This window comes from Cervus canadensis, chromosome 19 (genome assembly GCF_019320065.1).
Source record: "Cervus canadensis isolate Bull #8, Minnesota chromosome 19, ASM1932006v1, whole genome shotgun sequence".
In the NCBI taxonomy this organism is placed as follows: domain Eukaryota; kingdom Metazoa; phylum Chordata; class Mammalia; order Artiodactyla; family Cervidae; genus Cervus; species Cervus canadensis.
Window position 1 is genome coordinate 47,481,597 of NC_057404.1, and position 19,363 is coordinate 47,500,959.

General features: G+C 37.5%; 1 protein-coding gene across 5 annotated transcripts in view; it reads left to right on the forward strand.

Moving 5' to 3' along the window:
- The window catches only part of SEC24B (SEC24 homolog B, COPII coat complex component), a 78,757-nt gene that overhangs the window by 35,775 nt on the left and 23,619 nt on the right, over window positions 1-19,363 (forward strand). For all 5 annotated transcript variants that reach the window (XM_043438311.1, XM_043438312.1, XM_043438315.1 and 2 more), the window contains 2 exons: window positions 11,471-11,551; window positions 14,318-14,535. In XM_043438311.1, the coding sequence (XP_043294246.1) occupies window positions 11,471-11,551; window positions 14,318-14,535 (299 nt within the window). The remainder of the gene's footprint in view (window positions 1-11,470; window positions 11,552-14,317; window positions 14,536-19,363) is intronic.

Consider the following 19,363-nt stretch of genomic DNA (forward strand, 5'->3'; position numbering starts at 1 on the left):
TTCTTTGTGTTCAGGTTTCACTGTGAAGAAGAGCTTTCTCTTCTCCCTTATTGATTTCTTTGGGTTTATAATGACTCATGGATTCTTGTTTTATTCAGTGGGTAATAATCCATTACTGTCATTAGTTATTCTGATAGCAATTTGTCCTCAACCTGGCCAGCGGCAGCTCCTTCAAGCTGTCTTTTAAAAATGTTCCCATGAATCTTTAAGCACTTATTTTAAGTCTGTTAAGTCCTCACTAAGATGTTCCTAGCTCATCTTGTGTTTGGGCTGCTGCAGCCCGGGATGGACCATTTGCTTCAGTCCTGGTACCTGTAGTGGAGAAGGGCATTTTAGGAACCAAGATCTTACTGTATGGATGGCCCTTGCTGCTGATGGGCCACTGCTCCCAGGCCCTGGTATTCTAATTATTTAATGCCTGTGTTATTCAGATCCTGCATATGTCTCAGTTTTTAATCTTATGATCCTAATTTTACACAGTTCAAAAATGTGTTACTTTGTATAATGTTGTCAGCCTAAATTTCCCCTCTAGTTCTGCTGAACAATTAGGTGCATTGGTTGAAAATCCCATTTCCTTAGATGAAAAAGAAAAAAATCAGAAAATCAAAAAGGTTTAGCATTTATGGCCTTTCTTCTGTCACCTTACATTATTTAACTAAAGCTGTGGGGTTTTTTGTGTCATTTCTTCTAGATTCAAACCCTGATTTTGTCACTTACTAACTTTGTGACCTTAGACAAGTTTCTTAAACTCATTGAGTCTCAATTTACTCATCTTGTCAGTGGAGAATAATAGTAACAATTACACATAGTTGTTTTGAGGATTGAAGGTGTTATCTGTCAAGAGCTTAGAACAGTGTCTGGCAAATGCTGAAATCTCTCTGAAAAGTAGTTGTCATTAACAACATTGAGCACATGTTCTTATCTCAGTTTATTCTTCCCTACATCCTGCATCCTACATTCTCTACATCCTGCAATGTAGAGATAATTGGCTCCATTTTGCGGATGAGTTGATTGAGATCTGAACAAAGCATTAGCCTCAAACGAGGTCTCTGTGTCTGCAGAGAGGTGTGAACAGTGTAGTCTTCATCTCCTCGCGAGAACATGAAGCCCTGAAGTAGAGGGGACTAAAGAGCACGTGGCAGTGGTCACCATGGTGTTACTCAAGTATTGTCTTCCTCCTCTGCCTTTTTTTTTTTTTTTTTCTCCTCTGCCTTTTTATCATGCAGCAAAATAATAAAGGATTCCCTTGTGGCTCAGCTGGTAAAGAATCCGCCTGCAATGCAGGAGACCTGGGTTCGATCCCTGATAGGGAAGATCCCCTGGAGAAGGGAAAGGCTACCCACTCCAGTATTCGGGCCTGGAGAATTCCATGGACTCTATAATCTGTGGGGGTCGCAGAGTCAGACATGGTTGAGCGACTTTCACTATTCACACTAAAATAAAATAAGACTGTACTATGAAAATTTTTCCTAGGATCCTGGTGTTATCTCCTTATGGTTTGTAAATAAATATCCTGTTTTTGTTGGTTGCAAATTAAAGGGACATTCTGAGTGAGGGAGAAGAAAAAACAGAAAGGAAATTTAGCTTTAAAATGATTTTTTAAAAGTCCTGGTCAGTTACAGTGTTTTTTTCATATGTAAAATGGTGAAAGAGAGTGCCTCGAATTGGTGTGGAGGTTACATATAAGTAGCTCTATGAAGTAGAGAATTTGGAGTGCTCTATTTGTTAAGCATTTCAATGGTTTTTTTTTTCCCTGTAATCATTAGATTCTTGTGTGTTTAGTTCTTGTGAAGTTATGCTCCAATTTCGGAAAAACTTGTTAAGCAGTAGTAAAATATCAATTAGGAGGAAATCATAATATTAATATTATTTATGCTGTGCTGTGTGTGCTTGGTCAGTCAGTCATGTCTGACTCTTTGTGACCCCATGGACAGTAGCCCACCAGGCCCCTCTGTCCATGGAGATTCTCCAGGCAAGAACACAGGAGAGGTTGCCATGTCCTCCTCCACGGGATCTTCCCAGCCCAGGGATCCAGCCCAGGTCTCCCGCATTGGAGGCAGATTCTTTACTGTCTGAGCCATCAGGGAAGCCCATATATATTCTTCATAGTTACAGTTAAAGTGACTCTCCACTTACTTTAGCTTTTCATTTATTAATGCTTGCAGTTTGCTCGACAGTGTGTCTATCTAGGAGTCACGTACAGGGATATTTCTTTAAAGCTTTCATTTTTTGTTTTAAGCTTTCAGATTTAAAAGAACATTTTGATTTCAGTTCTGATTTTACATTAAACCATCTAATTATATCTTTTAAATTACGTGCTACAAGTAGGTTTCCTTTTTCAAGTTTCCTTATTAAATGCATACTTGGAAACTGAAATAGAATTTTGTACTGGAGACAATCTTATGTTTTGTTGGAAGCTTGTGAAAGTTCAGAATTGTTAGAGAATAAACTTAAATTTAAAGAAAGCAGAGAGCAAGCTACTCATAATGGTTATATCTTAAATTCTTCACTAAGTTTATTCAGTTACAGATATTCTGTCCTTCAGTTGTTAGTGCTAGAGTGGGCCTTTCGTGGACAAATACCATCACATCTGTACTGGTAAGGAATACTAACTTGAAAATGGGAGTGAAAGGTAATCAGCAAAATAAAATTGAGAAGTGAGATAAAGTGAAAGGGGGGAGTAAAAAGCCAAAGACCAGTGCCAGCCCTAGTGCCTGGAAGACACTATTGTCTAACATTCTGTCACCTGCTCCCCACACGCCCAGTTGCCTTTCCTCTAGGGAATTTTCAGGTTGGGAAGAGGCCGGAGGACAAGAGGAAGTTCTCTCCCATAATGTGACAGCATGATGCTATATTTTGTAAATAATGTTAGAAGAAAAAACTTTTTTTTTTTAAATGAGCTTTAAGGTGCTAGTCAGTTTTTACTTGACTTTCACACAGACTAATAGTAATTATTCAGTGCCAGGCACTCCCTCAGAGAAAATATGTTTTTGGTTGACTTGGTTATTTTAAAAGGTAGTGCGTATTTTGACATAGAACAAGTTAAGTCAACTCTTATAAAGAACAGGACAGTATTGGCCTTATTTCTAACTTCCAAAGAAAATTCCTTTTTTTTTTTTTTCAGTAGTTCAAGTGTATCATGCATTATTACTAACTATAATCATTATGTGCTATACATTAGATTCCCAGGTCCCTAGAACTTTTATACCTGGAAGATTTTCTTCTTTAATCAACATCTTCCCTTTTCCTCTACCACCCTAACACCCATTGCCAAAGAAAATCCCTAAAAGGGTTCGATCTGACTTTCTGTCTTTTTAATAATTTTATGTATTTTTGGCTGTGCTGGGTCTTCATTGCTGCACAGGCTTTTTCTCTAGTTGCAGAGGGGGGCTACTCTCCAGTCGCAGTGCACAGGCTTATTGCGGTGGCCCTTTCTGTGGATCACAGGTTCGGTAGCTGCAGCACAGGGCTCGGTAGTTGCCACTCGTGAGCTCTGGAGCACGGGCGCAGCAGTTGTGGCACGTGGGCTTAGTTGTTCTTCAGCACGTGGGATCTTCCCAGACCAGGGATTGAACCCATCTCTCTTGCATTGGCAGGCAGATTCTTTCACCACTGAGGGAAGCCCCAATCTATCTTTCTCTCTAACTGATGTGCTACTGTTTGGTTATTTTAAAAAGTAAGTATCTTCCAACTAAATTCAGTACATATTTAGTATGTTTTTTAAATTTTAGAAATTGAGCACATGTACTGGGTCTGTGAAGGATGTAAAAAGATATCAGTGCCATTAAGAACAATATTAGTTTGAGGGTCTTCAGTATTCATTGAAAACAAAATATTGTCATGTGTTTGCAGGTGGCACCTGTTACCTGAGCATTGAGTTTGGAAGTATCTGTATATATGATTGCTGTCACTGGAAACTCCAACTTTCTGTACAGTGAGAGAGGGCAGAATATTAAAGCCATAACAAAAGGAGATTTGGTACCAGTGTCCAGAGTTAAAATTCAAAGGGCACATTCAAGTAGAAATAGTGATAGGATGGTAATTGGATATCTAGGCTAGCCCCAAAACTAATTAACTGAAATACTAAAGATTTGCAAATGCTTATTTTTTCCAGCTTGTCATAAATATATGATATTTAATCAATAATATGGATTATGAGTTTTGTAAATGCCTATGAAATAACTGGGATAATCTGTCAGTTCAGTTGGCAGTCATGTCTGACTCTTTGCGACCCCATGGACTGCAGCATGCAAGGCTTCCCTGTCCATCACCTACTCCCGGAGCTTGCTCAAACTCAGGTCCATCAAGTTGGTGATGTCATCCAACCATGTCATCTTCTGTCATCCCTATCTACTCTTGCCTTCATCCTTTCCCAGCATCAGGGTCTTTTCTAAGGAGTCAGTTCTTCACATCAGGTGGCCAGGGTATTGGAGTTTCAGCTTCAGCATCAGTCCTTCCAGTGAATATTCTGGACTGATTTCCTTTAGGATTGACTGGTTTGATCTTCTTGCAGTCCAAGGGACTCTCAAGAGTCTTCTCTAAAACCACAGGTCAAAAGCATCAATTCTTCAGTGTTCAGTTTTCTTTATAGTCCAACTCACATCCATGCATGACTACTGGAGAAACCATAGCTTTGACTAGATGGACCTTTGTTAGCAAAGTAATGTCTGCTTTCTTAGGTTGTCTAGGTTGGTCGTAGCTTTTCTTCCAAGGAGCAAGCGTCTTTTAATTTCATGTCTGCAGTCGCCATCTGCAGTGATTTCAGAGCCCAAAAAAATAAAGTCTGTCACTGTTTCCATTGTTTCCCCATCTATTTGCCATGCATTGATGGGACCAGATGCCATGATCTTAGTTTTCTGAATGTTGAGTTTTAAGCCAACTTTCTGACTCTCCTCTTTCACTTTCATTAAGAGGCTCTTTATTTCTTTGCTTTCTGCCATAAGGGTGGTGTCATCCGCATATCTGAGATTATTGATATTTCTCCCGGCAATCTTGATTCCAGCTTGTGCTTCATCCAGCCTGGCATTTCGCATAATGTACCCTGCATATAAGTTAAATAAGCAGGGTGACAATACATAGCCTTAACGGACTTCTTTCCTGATTTGGAACCAATCTGTTGTTCCATGTCCAGTTCTAATTGTTGCTTCCTGACCTGCATACAGATTTCTCAGGAGGCAGGTAAGGTGGTCTGGTATTCTTGTCTCTTTAAGAATATTCCACAGTTTGTTGTCATGCACACAGTCAAAGGCTTTGGTGTAGTCAATAAAGCAGAAGTAGATGTTTTTCTGGAACTCGTTGCTTTTTTGATGATCCAATGGATGTTGGCAATTTGATCTCTGGTTCCTCTGCCTTTTCTAAATCCAGCTTGAACATCTGGAAGTTTTCAGTTCATGTACTATGGAAGCCTGGCTTGGAGAATTTTGAGTATTACTTTGCTAGCATGTGAGATTAGTGCAATTGTGCAGTAGTTTGAACATTCTTTGGCATTGCCTTTCTTTGGGACTGGAATGAAAACTGACCTTTTCCAGTCCTGTGGCCACTGCTGAGTTTTCCAAATTTGCTGGCATATTGAGTGCAGCACTTTCACAGCATCATCTTTTAGGATTTGAAATAGCTCAACTGAAGTTCAGTCACTTCCACTAGCTTTATTTATAGTGATGCTTCCCAAGGACCACTTGACTTCTCATTCTGGGATGTCTGACTCTAGGTGGGTGATCACACCGTCATGGTTATCTGGGTCATGAAGATCTTTTTGTATAGTTACTCTGTATTTTTGCCACCTCTTCTTAATATCTTCTTCTGTTAGGTTGATACCATTTCTGTCCTTCATTGTGCCCATTTTTGCATGAAATGTTCCCTTGGTGTCTCTAATTTTCTTGAGGAGATCTCTAGTCTTTCCCATTCTGTTGCTTTCCTCTATTTCTTTGCACTGATCACTGAGAAGGCTTTCTTATCTCTCCTTGCTATTCTTTGGAACTCTGCATACAAATGGGTGTATCTTTCCTTTTCTCCTTTGCCTTTAGCTTCTCTTCTTTTCTCAGCTAATTTGCAAGGCCTCACCAGACAACCATTTTGCCTTTTTGAATTTCGTTTTCTTTGGGATGGTCTTGATCACTGACTCCTGTACAATGTCACAAGCCTCTGCCCAAAGTTCTTCAGGGACTCTATCAGATCTAATCTTTAGAATCTATTTGTCACTTCCACTGCATAAGGGATTTGATTTAGGTCATACCTGAATTTGGTCTAGTGGTTTTCCCTACTTTCTTCAATTTAAGTCTGAATTTGGCAATAAGGAGTTCATGATTTGAGCCCTAGTCAGCTCCCGTTCTTGTTTTTGCTGACTGTATAGAGCTTCTCCATCTTCGGCTGCAAAGAATATAGTCAAGTCTGATTTTGGTCTTGACTGAACTAGGATAATAAAAACCAGTTATTTTATTATTTCTCTGAAAAATGTTTTGAGTTCTGAACAACCAATTTGTAAACAGATTAACAACGCTCCACATGTGAGCTTGATTGAAAACCCAAGAAACTCACAGTCTGATTTGGAATATAGAATGAAATTATAGTCAGTCCTTTGTTAATTGTGGTGCTTTATAGGAATACATAGGAGAATCTAGAACCAGACGTAGGGTGGAGATGACCTGGAGGGTTCTGAAGGGCAGAAAGGGGAACCTGAACTCAATCTGAAAGAACTTGGAATTGAGCAGGTGAGGGACCTCTGGAGAGGCAGAGACACTTTTTTGAAACAAAGCAAGAAGAAGCATGAGAGAGAGTGGCATATTTGGGGAACTTTAGCGAGTTTGGACCTATTGTTTGCAGAGGGCAAGTGGTAAGATTTGAATGAAGGTGAGTAGGCTAGATAAGATCTTTAAGAACCTCACATTTCCTAGTAAGGAGTTTGGGTTTATCTTTAAGGTAGTGAGAGGTCACTGAAGGAGTTTACCTCGGAAAATAACATAACCAAACTTGTATTTTAGAAATGCAAATTGATTTTGCATTAACAGAAGAAATTGATTAGCACTAGCGGCTTTTGAAATAAGGAATAAGCTAGTGAGAAATAAGACTAAGGTAGCAGAAAATTGGAGGAGGGAAGCAGAGTGTTCCTGAAAGAACAATTTTTACAAATCAAAAGAAACTTGGTTAGCAGTGATAAATGTTAAGTTTGGTCAAAGCTTGAGAATAAATGCTTGGCTTTATCAATCAGGAGGTTCTGTCTTGTCCTTTCTTTTCCTCTCTTTTGTAGCGGTTTTAGGATAGGAAGAGGTAAGAGAAAAGATGAAGAATGTTTTCTCAGTCTTTGGCTAGTAACTATTTAGTTTATATCTGTTATAGCTCTTTAATCTTAACATTACCCCTGTGGAGTTATAAAATCTGTTGTTACAAATAATAAATCACTCAGAAATGTTAGGAGTGTTGTCCATTTTCTCTCGGGCTTCACTTATAGCTCAGTTGGTAAAGAATCTGCCCACAGTGCAGGAGACCTGGGTTTGACTCCCGGGTTGGGAAGATCCCCTGGAGAAGGAGATGGCAGCCCACTCCAGTATTCCTGCCTAGAGAATCCCATGGACAGAAGAGCCTGGCAGGCTGCAGTCCATGGGGTCTCAAGAGCTGGACACAACTTAGCAACTCAGCCACCACTACCCATTTTCTCTCAACTGCTAAGTGGCAGAGATGGAATTTGGCTTACACTTTTTCCGTGTTTTATACATGTTATGAGGAAATGCAATTTCAAATTGCCTCATTAATTTCAAGTTGAAAAATATTAATAAGTGCAGTTGACTTTTTTGACCCAAGGAGAGAAAATGGCTTAAGTCTCTTTTAGAAGGCTGTAGTGTACCGTGGTTTGTTTTCCCCCAGCGTCACAGATTCTGAGCTGTTTACTTGACCTTACTTCTGACTCAGCTCCCGCTCTTTTCCAGCTTCTTGTCTTCTCTCAGCGCGTGACATAGAGCCAGTAAAGGAACGAGGAAAAATGTGCCCTGAGTGTTACATCCATTTGATCTCAGAATATTTCTTATCAGTAGCTGTAGTGTAAAGTGACTGAGGCAAACTGGACCTAACGTTTAAGACTGGCAACAAGTGCCAGAGCTTCTCATTCAGCTAAAAGTAGTTCGGATGCAGAAAGCAGTCTTTTCCTTGGTATCATGGTTGCAAATACCAACGCAGTAGCACAGCTGCCTCTGTGCGCCGTGGTGCGCCGTGGTGTGATGTGGTGTGACGTGGTGTGACGGGGCAGCGTGCTGCGACCGCTCAGCCAGCACAGGGAGGATCGCAGTGGAGCTTGGAAAGCGCAGGGATTGGTCCCAGCCCCACTTCTCCTTAGCGGCCATGAGCTTGCTTTCTGTGTCTGTGAGTCTGTTTGTATTTCGTATGTAAATTCATGTGTATTATTTTTTAGATTCTCTCTATAAGTGATATCATATAGTGTTTGTCTTTGTCTGTCTGACTTCACCAACTACAATTTTCTCTAGGTCCTTCCATGTTATTGGGAATGGTGATATTTTATTCTGTTTTTAATGGCTGCACAGTACTCTGTTACATATATTTATATATCACACCTCCTTAAGCCAGTTGTCTGTTCATGGGCACTTGGGCTGTTTGCATGTCTTGGCTGTTGTAAATAGTACTGCTGTGAATATTGGGGTGCAGGTATCTTTTCAACTTAGAGTTTTTGTTTTTCTCTGGGTGTATATCCCCAGCAGTAGGATCGCTGGAACATGTGATAGCTTTGTTAGTACTTTTTTAAGGAACCCCCGTACTGGTTTCCATAGTGGTTGTACCAGTTTACATTCCCATCAATAGCGAATGAAGGTTCTCTTCTCCACACCCTTCGCAGCATTTCTTATTTGTAGAGTTTTTGATGATGGCCAGTCTGATCAGTGTGAGGTGACACCTTGTTGTAGTTTTGATTGGCATTTTTCTAATTAGTAATGTTGAGCGTCTTTTCATGTGCTTATTGGCCATTTGTTTATCTTTTTTTTGTAATAAATGTCTGTTTAGATCCTTTGTTCATTTTAATTTGATTATTTGTCTTTTTATTGTTGAGTCATACGAGTTCTGTAAATATTTTGGATATTAGCGAAAGTCGCTCAGTTGTCTCACTCTGTGACACCATGGACTGTAGCCTGCCTTGTTTCTCTGTCCGTGAAATCCTCCAGGCCAGGATACTAGAGTGGATAGCAGTTTGCTTCTCCAGGGGATCTTCCCAACCCAGGTCTCCTGTGTTGCATGGTGGATTCTTTACCATCTGAGCCACCGGGGAAACTCAAGAATACTGGAGTGGGTAGCCTATTCCTTTTCCAGGGGATCTTCCTGACCCAGGAATTGAACTGGGGTCTCCTGCTTTGCAGGAGGATTCTTTACCAACTGAGCCACCAGGGAAGCCCAAGTTTGGATATTAGACCTTTATTAATTAGATATATGATTTGATATTCTCTCATTCTGGGGTTATCTCTTAACTTTCTTGATAATATCTGTGGAACACAAGTTTTTAACTTGATGAAGTCCATTTTATCTATTTTCTTTCTTTTGTTGCTTGTGCCTTTGATGTCATATCTAAAAATCTATTGCTTAATCCAAGGTCGTGAAGATTTACTCCCATATTTTAAGAGTTTTAGCAGTTAGGTCTATGATAATTAATTTTAGCATAAGGTGTAAGAAGGGGATCTAACTTCAGTCTTCATTTTTTCATATCCTCCTCTCAGCCCTTGGCAACCACCAATCTACTTTCTACTTCTGTAGATTTACCTATTCTGGGTATTTCATATAAATCATACATGTGACCTTTTGTGTCTGGCTTCTTTCACTTAACATGTTTTCAAGGGTCATTCATATTGTAGCCTGTATCAGTACTTAATTCCTTCCTATTGCTGAATAATATCCCATTGTATAGATATACTACATTTAGTCCATTTTGTTTATCCATCCATCTCCTGGTGAATATTTGGGTTTTGGTATATTGTTTTTTAATCCTGTTACTTCAAGACTTTTGACCATATATATCAGCATGCTTCTTTAGATATAAATTCACAAATACAAGGAACAAAAAGGAAGCGCCCATACTTCTCACTCTTAATTAACAGTAATGACAAAAAAGAAAAAAAAAAAAAGAGTAATGACAAAAATATGCAACAGTTTTCTATTTATCACCAAGAAAGTACTTTGTATTAGTGTCTTTCGCCTGTTATTTATTTTATAGCCTTCATGTTTTGTAAGTTGCTTAATATCCACTGCCTCATTTAAGCATCACAAGAACATTAAAAAGCACATATAGGGCATTTAAAAAATTGTTCTTGTTTTCCAAGAGAGAGTATTATTGATGATTGTCACTTACCCAAAGTTGTGTAGCACTTAAGTTGCAGAGTCTAATGTAACTATAATCTTTTGCCTCTAAACCATGTTCTTTACTAATAACAGAATGTTCTTACACAAAGAATTTTAGCTATTATGCCCTGAGTCAGTACACTGAATTCTTGTAGTTAACCTAAATTATTCAATGAAAGATACTGTGCATACTTATTCTTTTTATATCACAATTGAAAATTAACCTAAAATATAGTTTTAACCCCAGTTATAATATTGGTATTAAGAGCTAGGAATCATCTCTGTAACTCAGAATTTTGTCTTCTGGTGAAAAAAGCCAACGCAGGAGAGGGGCCATGTGCATTTTCAGTTTTATTCAGTAGTATATACTTTAGTGCATCTACCTAGGTTAACTGTAGGCTTTCAATAAAGTATTTGTTGAGTGAATAAATGAGAGGATTTATATTGTATTCTACTATCTGTGTGATATTACTAAATTTTATCATAAATTGCCACTGAACATTCCAATTAATCTTACAAGTTTTGAAATGAACACAGTAATAAAAGTTTTTATAGTCTAACACATATTTAATAGAGTACCACTTATTTTTGTTCTTATTAAAATAGCAGATATCATTTAATCTTTATTGAACAAATGAATAAGCCAAGACATAGAAAAGCTTAGTAACATGCTAGGTGGCAACCTAAGCCAGAGATTCCTCTTATGTAGGTTTCATACAGCTATGCTGAGTTATAAAAGTCATTAAAATTTAATTATCTTAAAATAGCCTGATACTGATAAAAGGTATTTAATAGCTTGCGATTTGGTAGAGCCTGTCTTTGAGGTGTGATTATATTAACATTTCTATCATTCTAAATTGATATTTGTGTTTTACTACTTCTAAATTATATCGTTAAGATGACTTCATGTGTGTCTGATTAAATTTTATTCTACTCATATTCTTCCGTATTCTTCCCACTTTCATCCCCTGTTCTTATCAGAAATTTATATATGGCTTTTTAAATGTCATTAAACATCAGCTATCTCATGTTTTTAGGATCAGGAATTTTCCTAGATCAGCAAAACATCTTTTTTCAAAATTGCCAAAGGCTGCTTTAAGATACGTGGTCATTTTAAACTTAGCAGACATTTTGGTTCTTCTTTTAGGTGTTGACAGCTCTTCTACGACAAGCAGTGCTTCTCCAATGCCCAACAGTTACGATGCTCTGGAAGGAGGCAGCTACCCAGGTGATTTGTTCTGTGCATAGTTGAAGTTTATTTGAAAAGTTACTGACCATCAATTACTTTCAAACATGAACATTTACTGTACTATATTTTTAACAGAGAAAGGAAACATTTTCCTGTTATTTTCAGCCTTAATTTCATGGTGTAATTGTCATGTAACAACTATGGTTGCTGTCTCTGGGAGGCCTAAGGAAATTTAGTATTTGAATTTTGTTACCATGCTCTTTATCCTTTTCCTCTTTCTAGAAGACTTAATACTGAATAATTTTTCTCTTCTTTCCCTTCTTTTTTAAATTTATATTTCTGTTCTCATGCTTAGGTCCTTGAATTTCTTCCAAATAGCCTCTGAGTATAAATAGTCTTTGATACTTTACTCCGCCTATGGCTCCTGCCTGCCTCCACCAGTAAACAGATTAGCCAATTTGGGGGGAGGTTTTGGAGGCATTACTTTTAACCATATCTGGAAATAACTTTGGTCATCATGTAGGAGCAGGAGTGGTGGATAGTGTTAAAAAATCTACAAATTTGACTTCTATAATGGATAGGTGTTTCATTCTAGCATCTTGTACTGTTATTTTCCTTTTTTGCCTGTCTCCTAACCCCAACAGCCTGACAACCACACCTGATCTTCTGCCTTTTCTTTTTAATTATTCCAAACTTTAGGACTAACAAAACAACTTTTTGTGCTCTTCTCTTTCTTATCACATTGGTAATTATCCAGGATGAAGCTTAATTGTTGGAATGTGCTGGGCTTCACACACTGTCTTGCTATCACTGTCGTATGAATCAGTAGAAAACTTCAATCTTCTCAGCTTAATATAGAGTTCCCTTTTAATATTTCAAGGATACTTAAATGAGCTACTCAGTCTTTTGTGGTTAAGGATTTTTTTGCCCTAGGGATCTGTGGATCTGTGTGTGTGTGTATGGGTGAGAAGTTATGGACCATTCCAAAAGCAATCCCCATTATCAGAATATTCTAGAAGAGTCACTTCATTCACTAAAAGATGAAACTATAGTATTTCATGAGCATCAGGTTAACCCGAAGTAAAACATCCAACGTAGTGGAGTTAAAACGTGGTGGCCTTGGAGTTAGACCTTGTTGTGTTTGTCTGTATTCATTTAATCACCAGATCTTACTCTTGTTATGGACTATGCCTTGACAGTAAGTGAATGACCCTGGGCAAGTTTTCTATCTATTTGTACTACACCAAAATTAAGGAAAGATGAGAATCTGTCAGAGTAAGATTAAATGAAGTAAGTCTGTATGTCAGATACTAGATAGATCTTAGGGACTGTAGAGAAGTATGAAATATTGTCCCTTTCCTAAATAAGAGGAAAAGCTTTGGACCCTCATATTTAGGACTCCAGTTCTTCATTTCTTAAGCTGGTGACTCTTGCTATGTTAAGACACCTTTCTATTAATACTTCTGTTCCCATCACCGTCAGGAGAGACAAGCAGGAAGTCTGAGGAAATGACATGACGTTGATGCTTTTGTCCTTTTAAGAATGTCCAGGAAGGTCTCTTCAAAAATGTGAGCTAATAGAGTCAGTAGAAGGATGGGATTCCTCAATAAACTTTGAAAAAATAAATTTATTAAAATCAGATGCTTTTAAGAATTTTTTGCAGAATATGATTGCTAGTGAAGAATGTAATTTTTATATGAAAAATAGACTAAAATGCATATGTTTTATTTTTAAAAAACCTTTTTATGTAGTTTTGGAGTATAGCTGCTTAGCAGTGTTGTGGTAGTTTCAGGTGGACAGGGAAGGGACTCAGCCATACGTATACATGTACCCATTCTCCCCCTAACTCCCGTCTTGCCCAGGCTGTCACAGAACGTCAAACAGAGTTCCATGTGCTGTTCAGGAGGTCCTTTTAAATACAACAGTGTAAAATACACATTTATTTTAGATTTAATTTTAAAAGTAAGATTAACAGTATAACAAAATGTTAATAGTGGTTTTGTGTAGTAGAGAAATAGGCTTTCTTTTGTTGATATTATTCTTGTATGTGATAATTAAATTTTCTACAGTTATTTTCCCCCTACAGTATTCATCACTTTTTAGTTTCTGTTTTAAATGAAGGAAAAGCATTCATTCATTAAATTTTATTTGGACTCTACTATATACCAGACATTGTTTTAGGAGCTGGACACTTTTCTAGACACTGTCTTTCAGAGTTTCACAGTTTTGCCTCTGAAAATAAAGCAGATTTCTGGGGGATTGTGGAAATAGGCCACTTCTTCCATGGGCCTTTTTTTTTTTTTTTAAATAAATGTCAAGGTCAGATAAAAAGGCAAGTTGGAGAAGAGAGTAATTGACACTGTTTTTTATTGCTTTGCTTTGTTTTCTGCTTCTTGGCCCCATTTCTGCTGAGAGAATAAAGGGAAAAAATAACTGTTTGCATATACATAAATATAAACTTATATGCTATATTGTATTTATTATATACATTTAGTATGTTATCTGTTAGGAATATCAACTGCAGTATGTGTCAGTGAAATGATACAAGGTGGAGTTTTCCTGTAATATATTTGTTAAAAAAAAATAAAGATGGAGTAGGAACATGTGAAACAAGATTAGCAAAATATTTAAAGCTAAGTAATGGATATATGGGTTTATTATTTTGTTCCGTTTTTGTATGCATTCACAATTTCTCATAAGGAAAAGTTTTAATAAGAGGAAAGAAAGTGCCAGAAGCTGCGGCTCACCCAGGTGTCCCTGTGGAGCGCTGCTTTTCAGTGACCACCGTGACTTTCCCTTTGTTAGATGTGCTTTCCTCATCCGCAAGTAGTCCTGCTCCTGACCCCGCTCCCGGCCCCGCTCCAGCGCCAGCCCCAGCGGCTCCTCAGCCTTCAAAACTGCCTAAGCCGTTTGGGTATGGCTATCCGACTCTTCAGCCTGGCTATCAGAACGCCACAGCACCACTTAATTCTGGAGGACCACCCAGTAGCCCAGTGTATTCTGGATTCCAGCAGTATGCTCAAGTATGTATTTAGTCGTATAAAGTTATACAAAAATTGTGAAACTTAGCAATTCTGACCATTCCCTGGTGATTCAAATGTATCATAGGTGCTAATGTAGATAAGCCTAGATTAAACATGCACAGACTTTGATTCCAGTTTGTGTGTGTATGTTTATGTGTGTGTGTACTTGTACTTTTATTTTTCAGAGTCTCTGTAATGTGCAGATATTCATTTTATGATCAGGAAATTAAATGTTATTTTGAATTTTGTGTTACTAAGCTGGCTTGCTCAAAAACTGACATGGTATAAATGTAGTTTGGGATTTTGGTTTCAGTGCTTAACTTGAAGAAGTCTCTGACATATAGCTAAAATTGGTAAAAGCCTCAACAAATGCTCATTAATACATTTGTTCATTATTTTTGACTTGACCTTTCATGGAGTTACCTCTTAAATACCATAGCAATTTGTTAAAAGGACAATAAGTATTTTGCATTTATACTTGTTGAGAAAAAGTAAAATATAAGGAAACAGTTTAAATGACAAAAGCATTCTACTTATAATAAAAAACTGCTCTTAGTAGACTAACTTTACAGAGATTTCATCTTATGGTGAACTGATGAAAATTAGAGAAGAAAAAAAACATTTCTTCCTGGAATTTAATTTTAGAATTAAAGCACAGAAGGAAGAAGGAAACTGGGGAAGGCACTGGAGAAATATGGTTGGTTAGTTCAGGCTTCCCTGCCTTCCGTTTTGTTAGATTTTCTTTTGGGCTGTGTTGGTCCAAATGGAACTCCACTATTTCAGGATAAGTGAGCAATAATGACTTAAGCAGATAGCTAGGTTGTGCTTTAAATTCTTATCTGTCTACTTAAAAAAAGATTATAGATTTTAATCTAATATTAACATTAACAAGCTAATTTTAACAGAAGCCATTTATTTTTCAAGTCCTAGTTAGAATAGGAATATTTTACTTTAAATAGCTTTCTGTAGTAAAATTGAAAAGTAAAAGTGAAAGTTGCTCAGTCATGTCCGACTCTCTGCAACCCCATGGTCTATACATTCCATGGAATTCTCCAGGCCAGAATACTGGAGTGGGTAGCCTTTCCCTTCTCCAGGGGATCTTCCAAACCCAGGGATCGAACCCAGGTCTCCTGCATTGCAGGCGGATTCTTTACCAGCTAAGCCACAAGGAGTAAAATTGAAATGACTCTAAATATTGCATCTAGTATAACCCAGTGGGAGGGCCCTGAAATCTTAAGGGTTTTCTTGGTATTCCTTTATTTGAGATGACCTTTACTAAGTAGTGGGAAACCCCAGTGGTTGCCCTTTGAGGAAGAAAAAAAAGCTTAAAATTAGTTTTTCAGAGTTGAAAAACAGAAAAAGTTGATGTTTTAAAAAGAAGGGAGTTTCCTCAGTCCAGTGTTTAAGACTTGGTGCTTTCACTGCCTTGGGCTCATGTTCACTTTCACTGGTTGGGAAAGTGTGATCCCACAAGCCATATAGTATGGCCAGAAAAAAAAAACCTAAAAATTAAAAAATAAATTAATTTTAAAGGAAAAATTAGAAAAATATTTTAGGCCTTCCCTGGTGGTTCAGTGGTTAAGAATCTGCCTTACAATGCAAGGGACACCAGTTCAGTCCCTTGTCCAGGAAGATCCCGCATGCCAAGCAGCAGCTAAGCCCGTACGCTGCAGCTACTGAACCTGGGCACTGGGAGCCTGTGCTCCAAACAGCAGACGCCTCCGCGGCGAGAGGCCCTTGGACCACAACTGCAGAGTAGCCCGCTCAGCACAGCTAGAGAAAGCCCGTGTGCAACAGCAAAGACCCACCACAGCCAAAAAAATTTTTAAATCTTTAAAAAAAATATTTTAGTGAATATGTAAAAAAAAACCAGATACAGAAGCTGTATGGCTTTTTTTTTTTTTTTTTTTTAATTAAAAAGCAGTGCATGATCAGTTGTAGGAAAATGTAGATGAGCAGAAAAGAAGAAAATAAATATCAGCCAGTATTTCCACCATCAAGATATAAACAGTAACACTTGGAGCTTGTCCTTCCAGGTTTCTTGCTATATGCATCTACGAGAGAAAGCCAATAAAAGAGCTGGGCATCTAAATGACTTATTTACACAAACAAGTTGATAAATATGAGCATTGTTTTACATTTTTAAAAAAATCCTTGAATAGCGTGAGAGGGAACCTTTCCATATTATTTCATACCTTTCATCTAATAGCTACGTAATGTTTTATAATCGCCCAGCCTACTGCTATTGGTCATAACTGAGCATCAAAATCAACATGTACAAGTGTGCACAAAGCTTTGTGTAGTTGTCTCATTATTAACTTAGATGAAATTTCTTCAGGTAAAATTAGTCAATCACAGGTGCTAATACCAGACTTTAGAATTTCTCTCTGCTTATTCATTCAGTGAAAACTGAGTTTCTACTATGTGACAGCCCTACTCTAGGCACTGAGGCCACACGAGGAAGCCAAGTGCCCAAAACAGAGTTCCCTCTCTCAAGAAGCTTGGTGGGAAGGCTGGATCAATAGGACAATAAGTAAATCCATAAATTAACAAGCTGATTTCAAACAATTATAAATGCTGTGAAACAAGATGAGTTGAAGAAATTGCAGGGCTTGGGTATGTGGAGTAAACAGGAAAGCCCTCATTGTAGAAGTTTTGTTTAGTTAATATTTGAATGACAGGAGAAGTCAGATGAGGATAAATATGGGGGTAGAGAAGTTTGGGCCGAGGAAACATATATACAGAAACGTAAGGCAGAGGCAACTTTAACGTGTTTCAGAACTGAAGTCCCTGTGTGGCTATAGCCCAGCTGGCAAAGGGAAGAGTAATAGTAATGGAATCAGAGAGTTTGGGAAAGACCATAGTCAGAAACTTGAGTTTTACACCAAGTGCAAAGGAAAGACATAGGAGATTTTATGGAATGGAATGAAATCTGGTTTATGTATTTAGAGAATCACTTGGCTACTAAGTGAAGAACGGATTAGGGATGAGAGTATTTGAAAAGATAAAAATGGAAACAGGGAGACAGATGGAAGCTTTGCATCATCCCAGGAATAGATGATTATGCTTTGTTCTAAGGTGGTATTGGCAGAGGTAGTGAAAAGTGGATGGATAAGGGATATCTTTTGACTTACTGATGAATTGGATGTGGTGGGTGAGAGAAAGGAAGCATTAAGGATAACTCTTAGGTTTTTGGCAGGACAGCTGGATAGAGGGTAGTGTATTTATTTAGATGGAAGACAGAGGAATAGTTCTGGGAATGGGAATCAAGTTGGCCATATTAATTTAAAATGCCCAATAGACATCCAAGTGGAGATGTCTAGCAGACAGTAGTTTTTGGTGCTCAGATATGAAGAAATAATGTACCAGTTTATATTCCTAGCAAAAGTTTCTATGACTGCCCACTTCTCAGTATGCCAAGAATTATTTTTTTATAAGCAAAAATGTTTTACTATTTTCATAATTATTAGTTATTTGTGTTTCTTTACTGAAATCCTTGTACATATTCTTTTACCATTCTGTTCAGGTCCTTCTGGTTTGTAAAAGCTGTCTGTAATAAGTACATTAACCTTTTTTAATCTAATTTATATTATAGTTCCCCCCCCAACTTGACATTTGTTTCCAATTTTTATGTTTTTTTAATACATTAGAGAAATGTTTATATAGTCATATTATAATTTCTTTTGTTTTTGCCTTTGTATCCTTTAAAAGTCTTTTCAATCTTAAGATTAGGAAAAATTCCCTCTGTGTATTTTTTTAGTTCTTTGCTGACTTGTCTTTTGCATCTTTTAAGGTTTTATTTTAGAATATAAATATAAATCTCATTCCCTCTCCAAAATAGTTCTAATTTCACTGAAATTAAATAATCTATTCTTTCTCATTGATTAAATATTCCACCCTTACTTTATATCCTAAATTCTTAAATTTAAATTCTAAATTGTTATCCTAAACTTGGGTCTGTTTGGGGTTTTCTGTTATACACTATTATTAATTCATATAACCATTTTTCTCCCCTCCTTTACAGCTCTGCTGAAAACTCAGAGAATCCCTTTTATTATGCAGTGTTTTTTTCCTTTTGCTTAGTTTCAGCAGCTTCAATTACTATCAACAATTTGCTGTACTTGTTTTACCCAATATGCACGTACACACACACACACACACACACACCCTTTTCTTGCTGGGCAGGCACACGTACACACACACACACACACACACACACACACACACACCCTTTTCTTGCTGAGGGTCTTAAAGCTAACCCTGGGCAGGGCAAAGCAGGGAGATGAAAAAGATAATTTCTTGCAAACCGTAATACCACTGTTAGAGCCAACAAAATTAACAATAATTTCTGAATGTCGTTTAAAATTCAGTTGGTATTCAGAGTTGCCTGGTAGTTTCCAGGTTGCTATTCTGTAGTTGGTTTGTTCAAATCAAGACTCACTAATTAAACAAGACTCACTAATTGTATTAGCGTATGTCTCTTAATTCTCTTACTAACTCTAACACAAAACTCTGCCCCTATTTTTTGTGCCTTTGATCTTTTGAAAAAAACTAGGTATCTTGATCTATAGACTGTCCCACATTCTGAATTTGACTGATTGCTTCTTGTGGTATCATTTGACTTGTTCCTCTGTTACATTTTCTGTGGACTAGAAATTAGATCCAATGGCTTGATTAAATTCAGTATATTACTTCATTTATGTATTTCGTAAGCCAAAATATATATTTTGATTCTGTGTACCACATAATAATACCTGGTTGTCTCACTTTAGTGGTGCTAAGATAGATTAGTGGGTTCATTTGGTGACAGCCTGATCTTTTCATTATG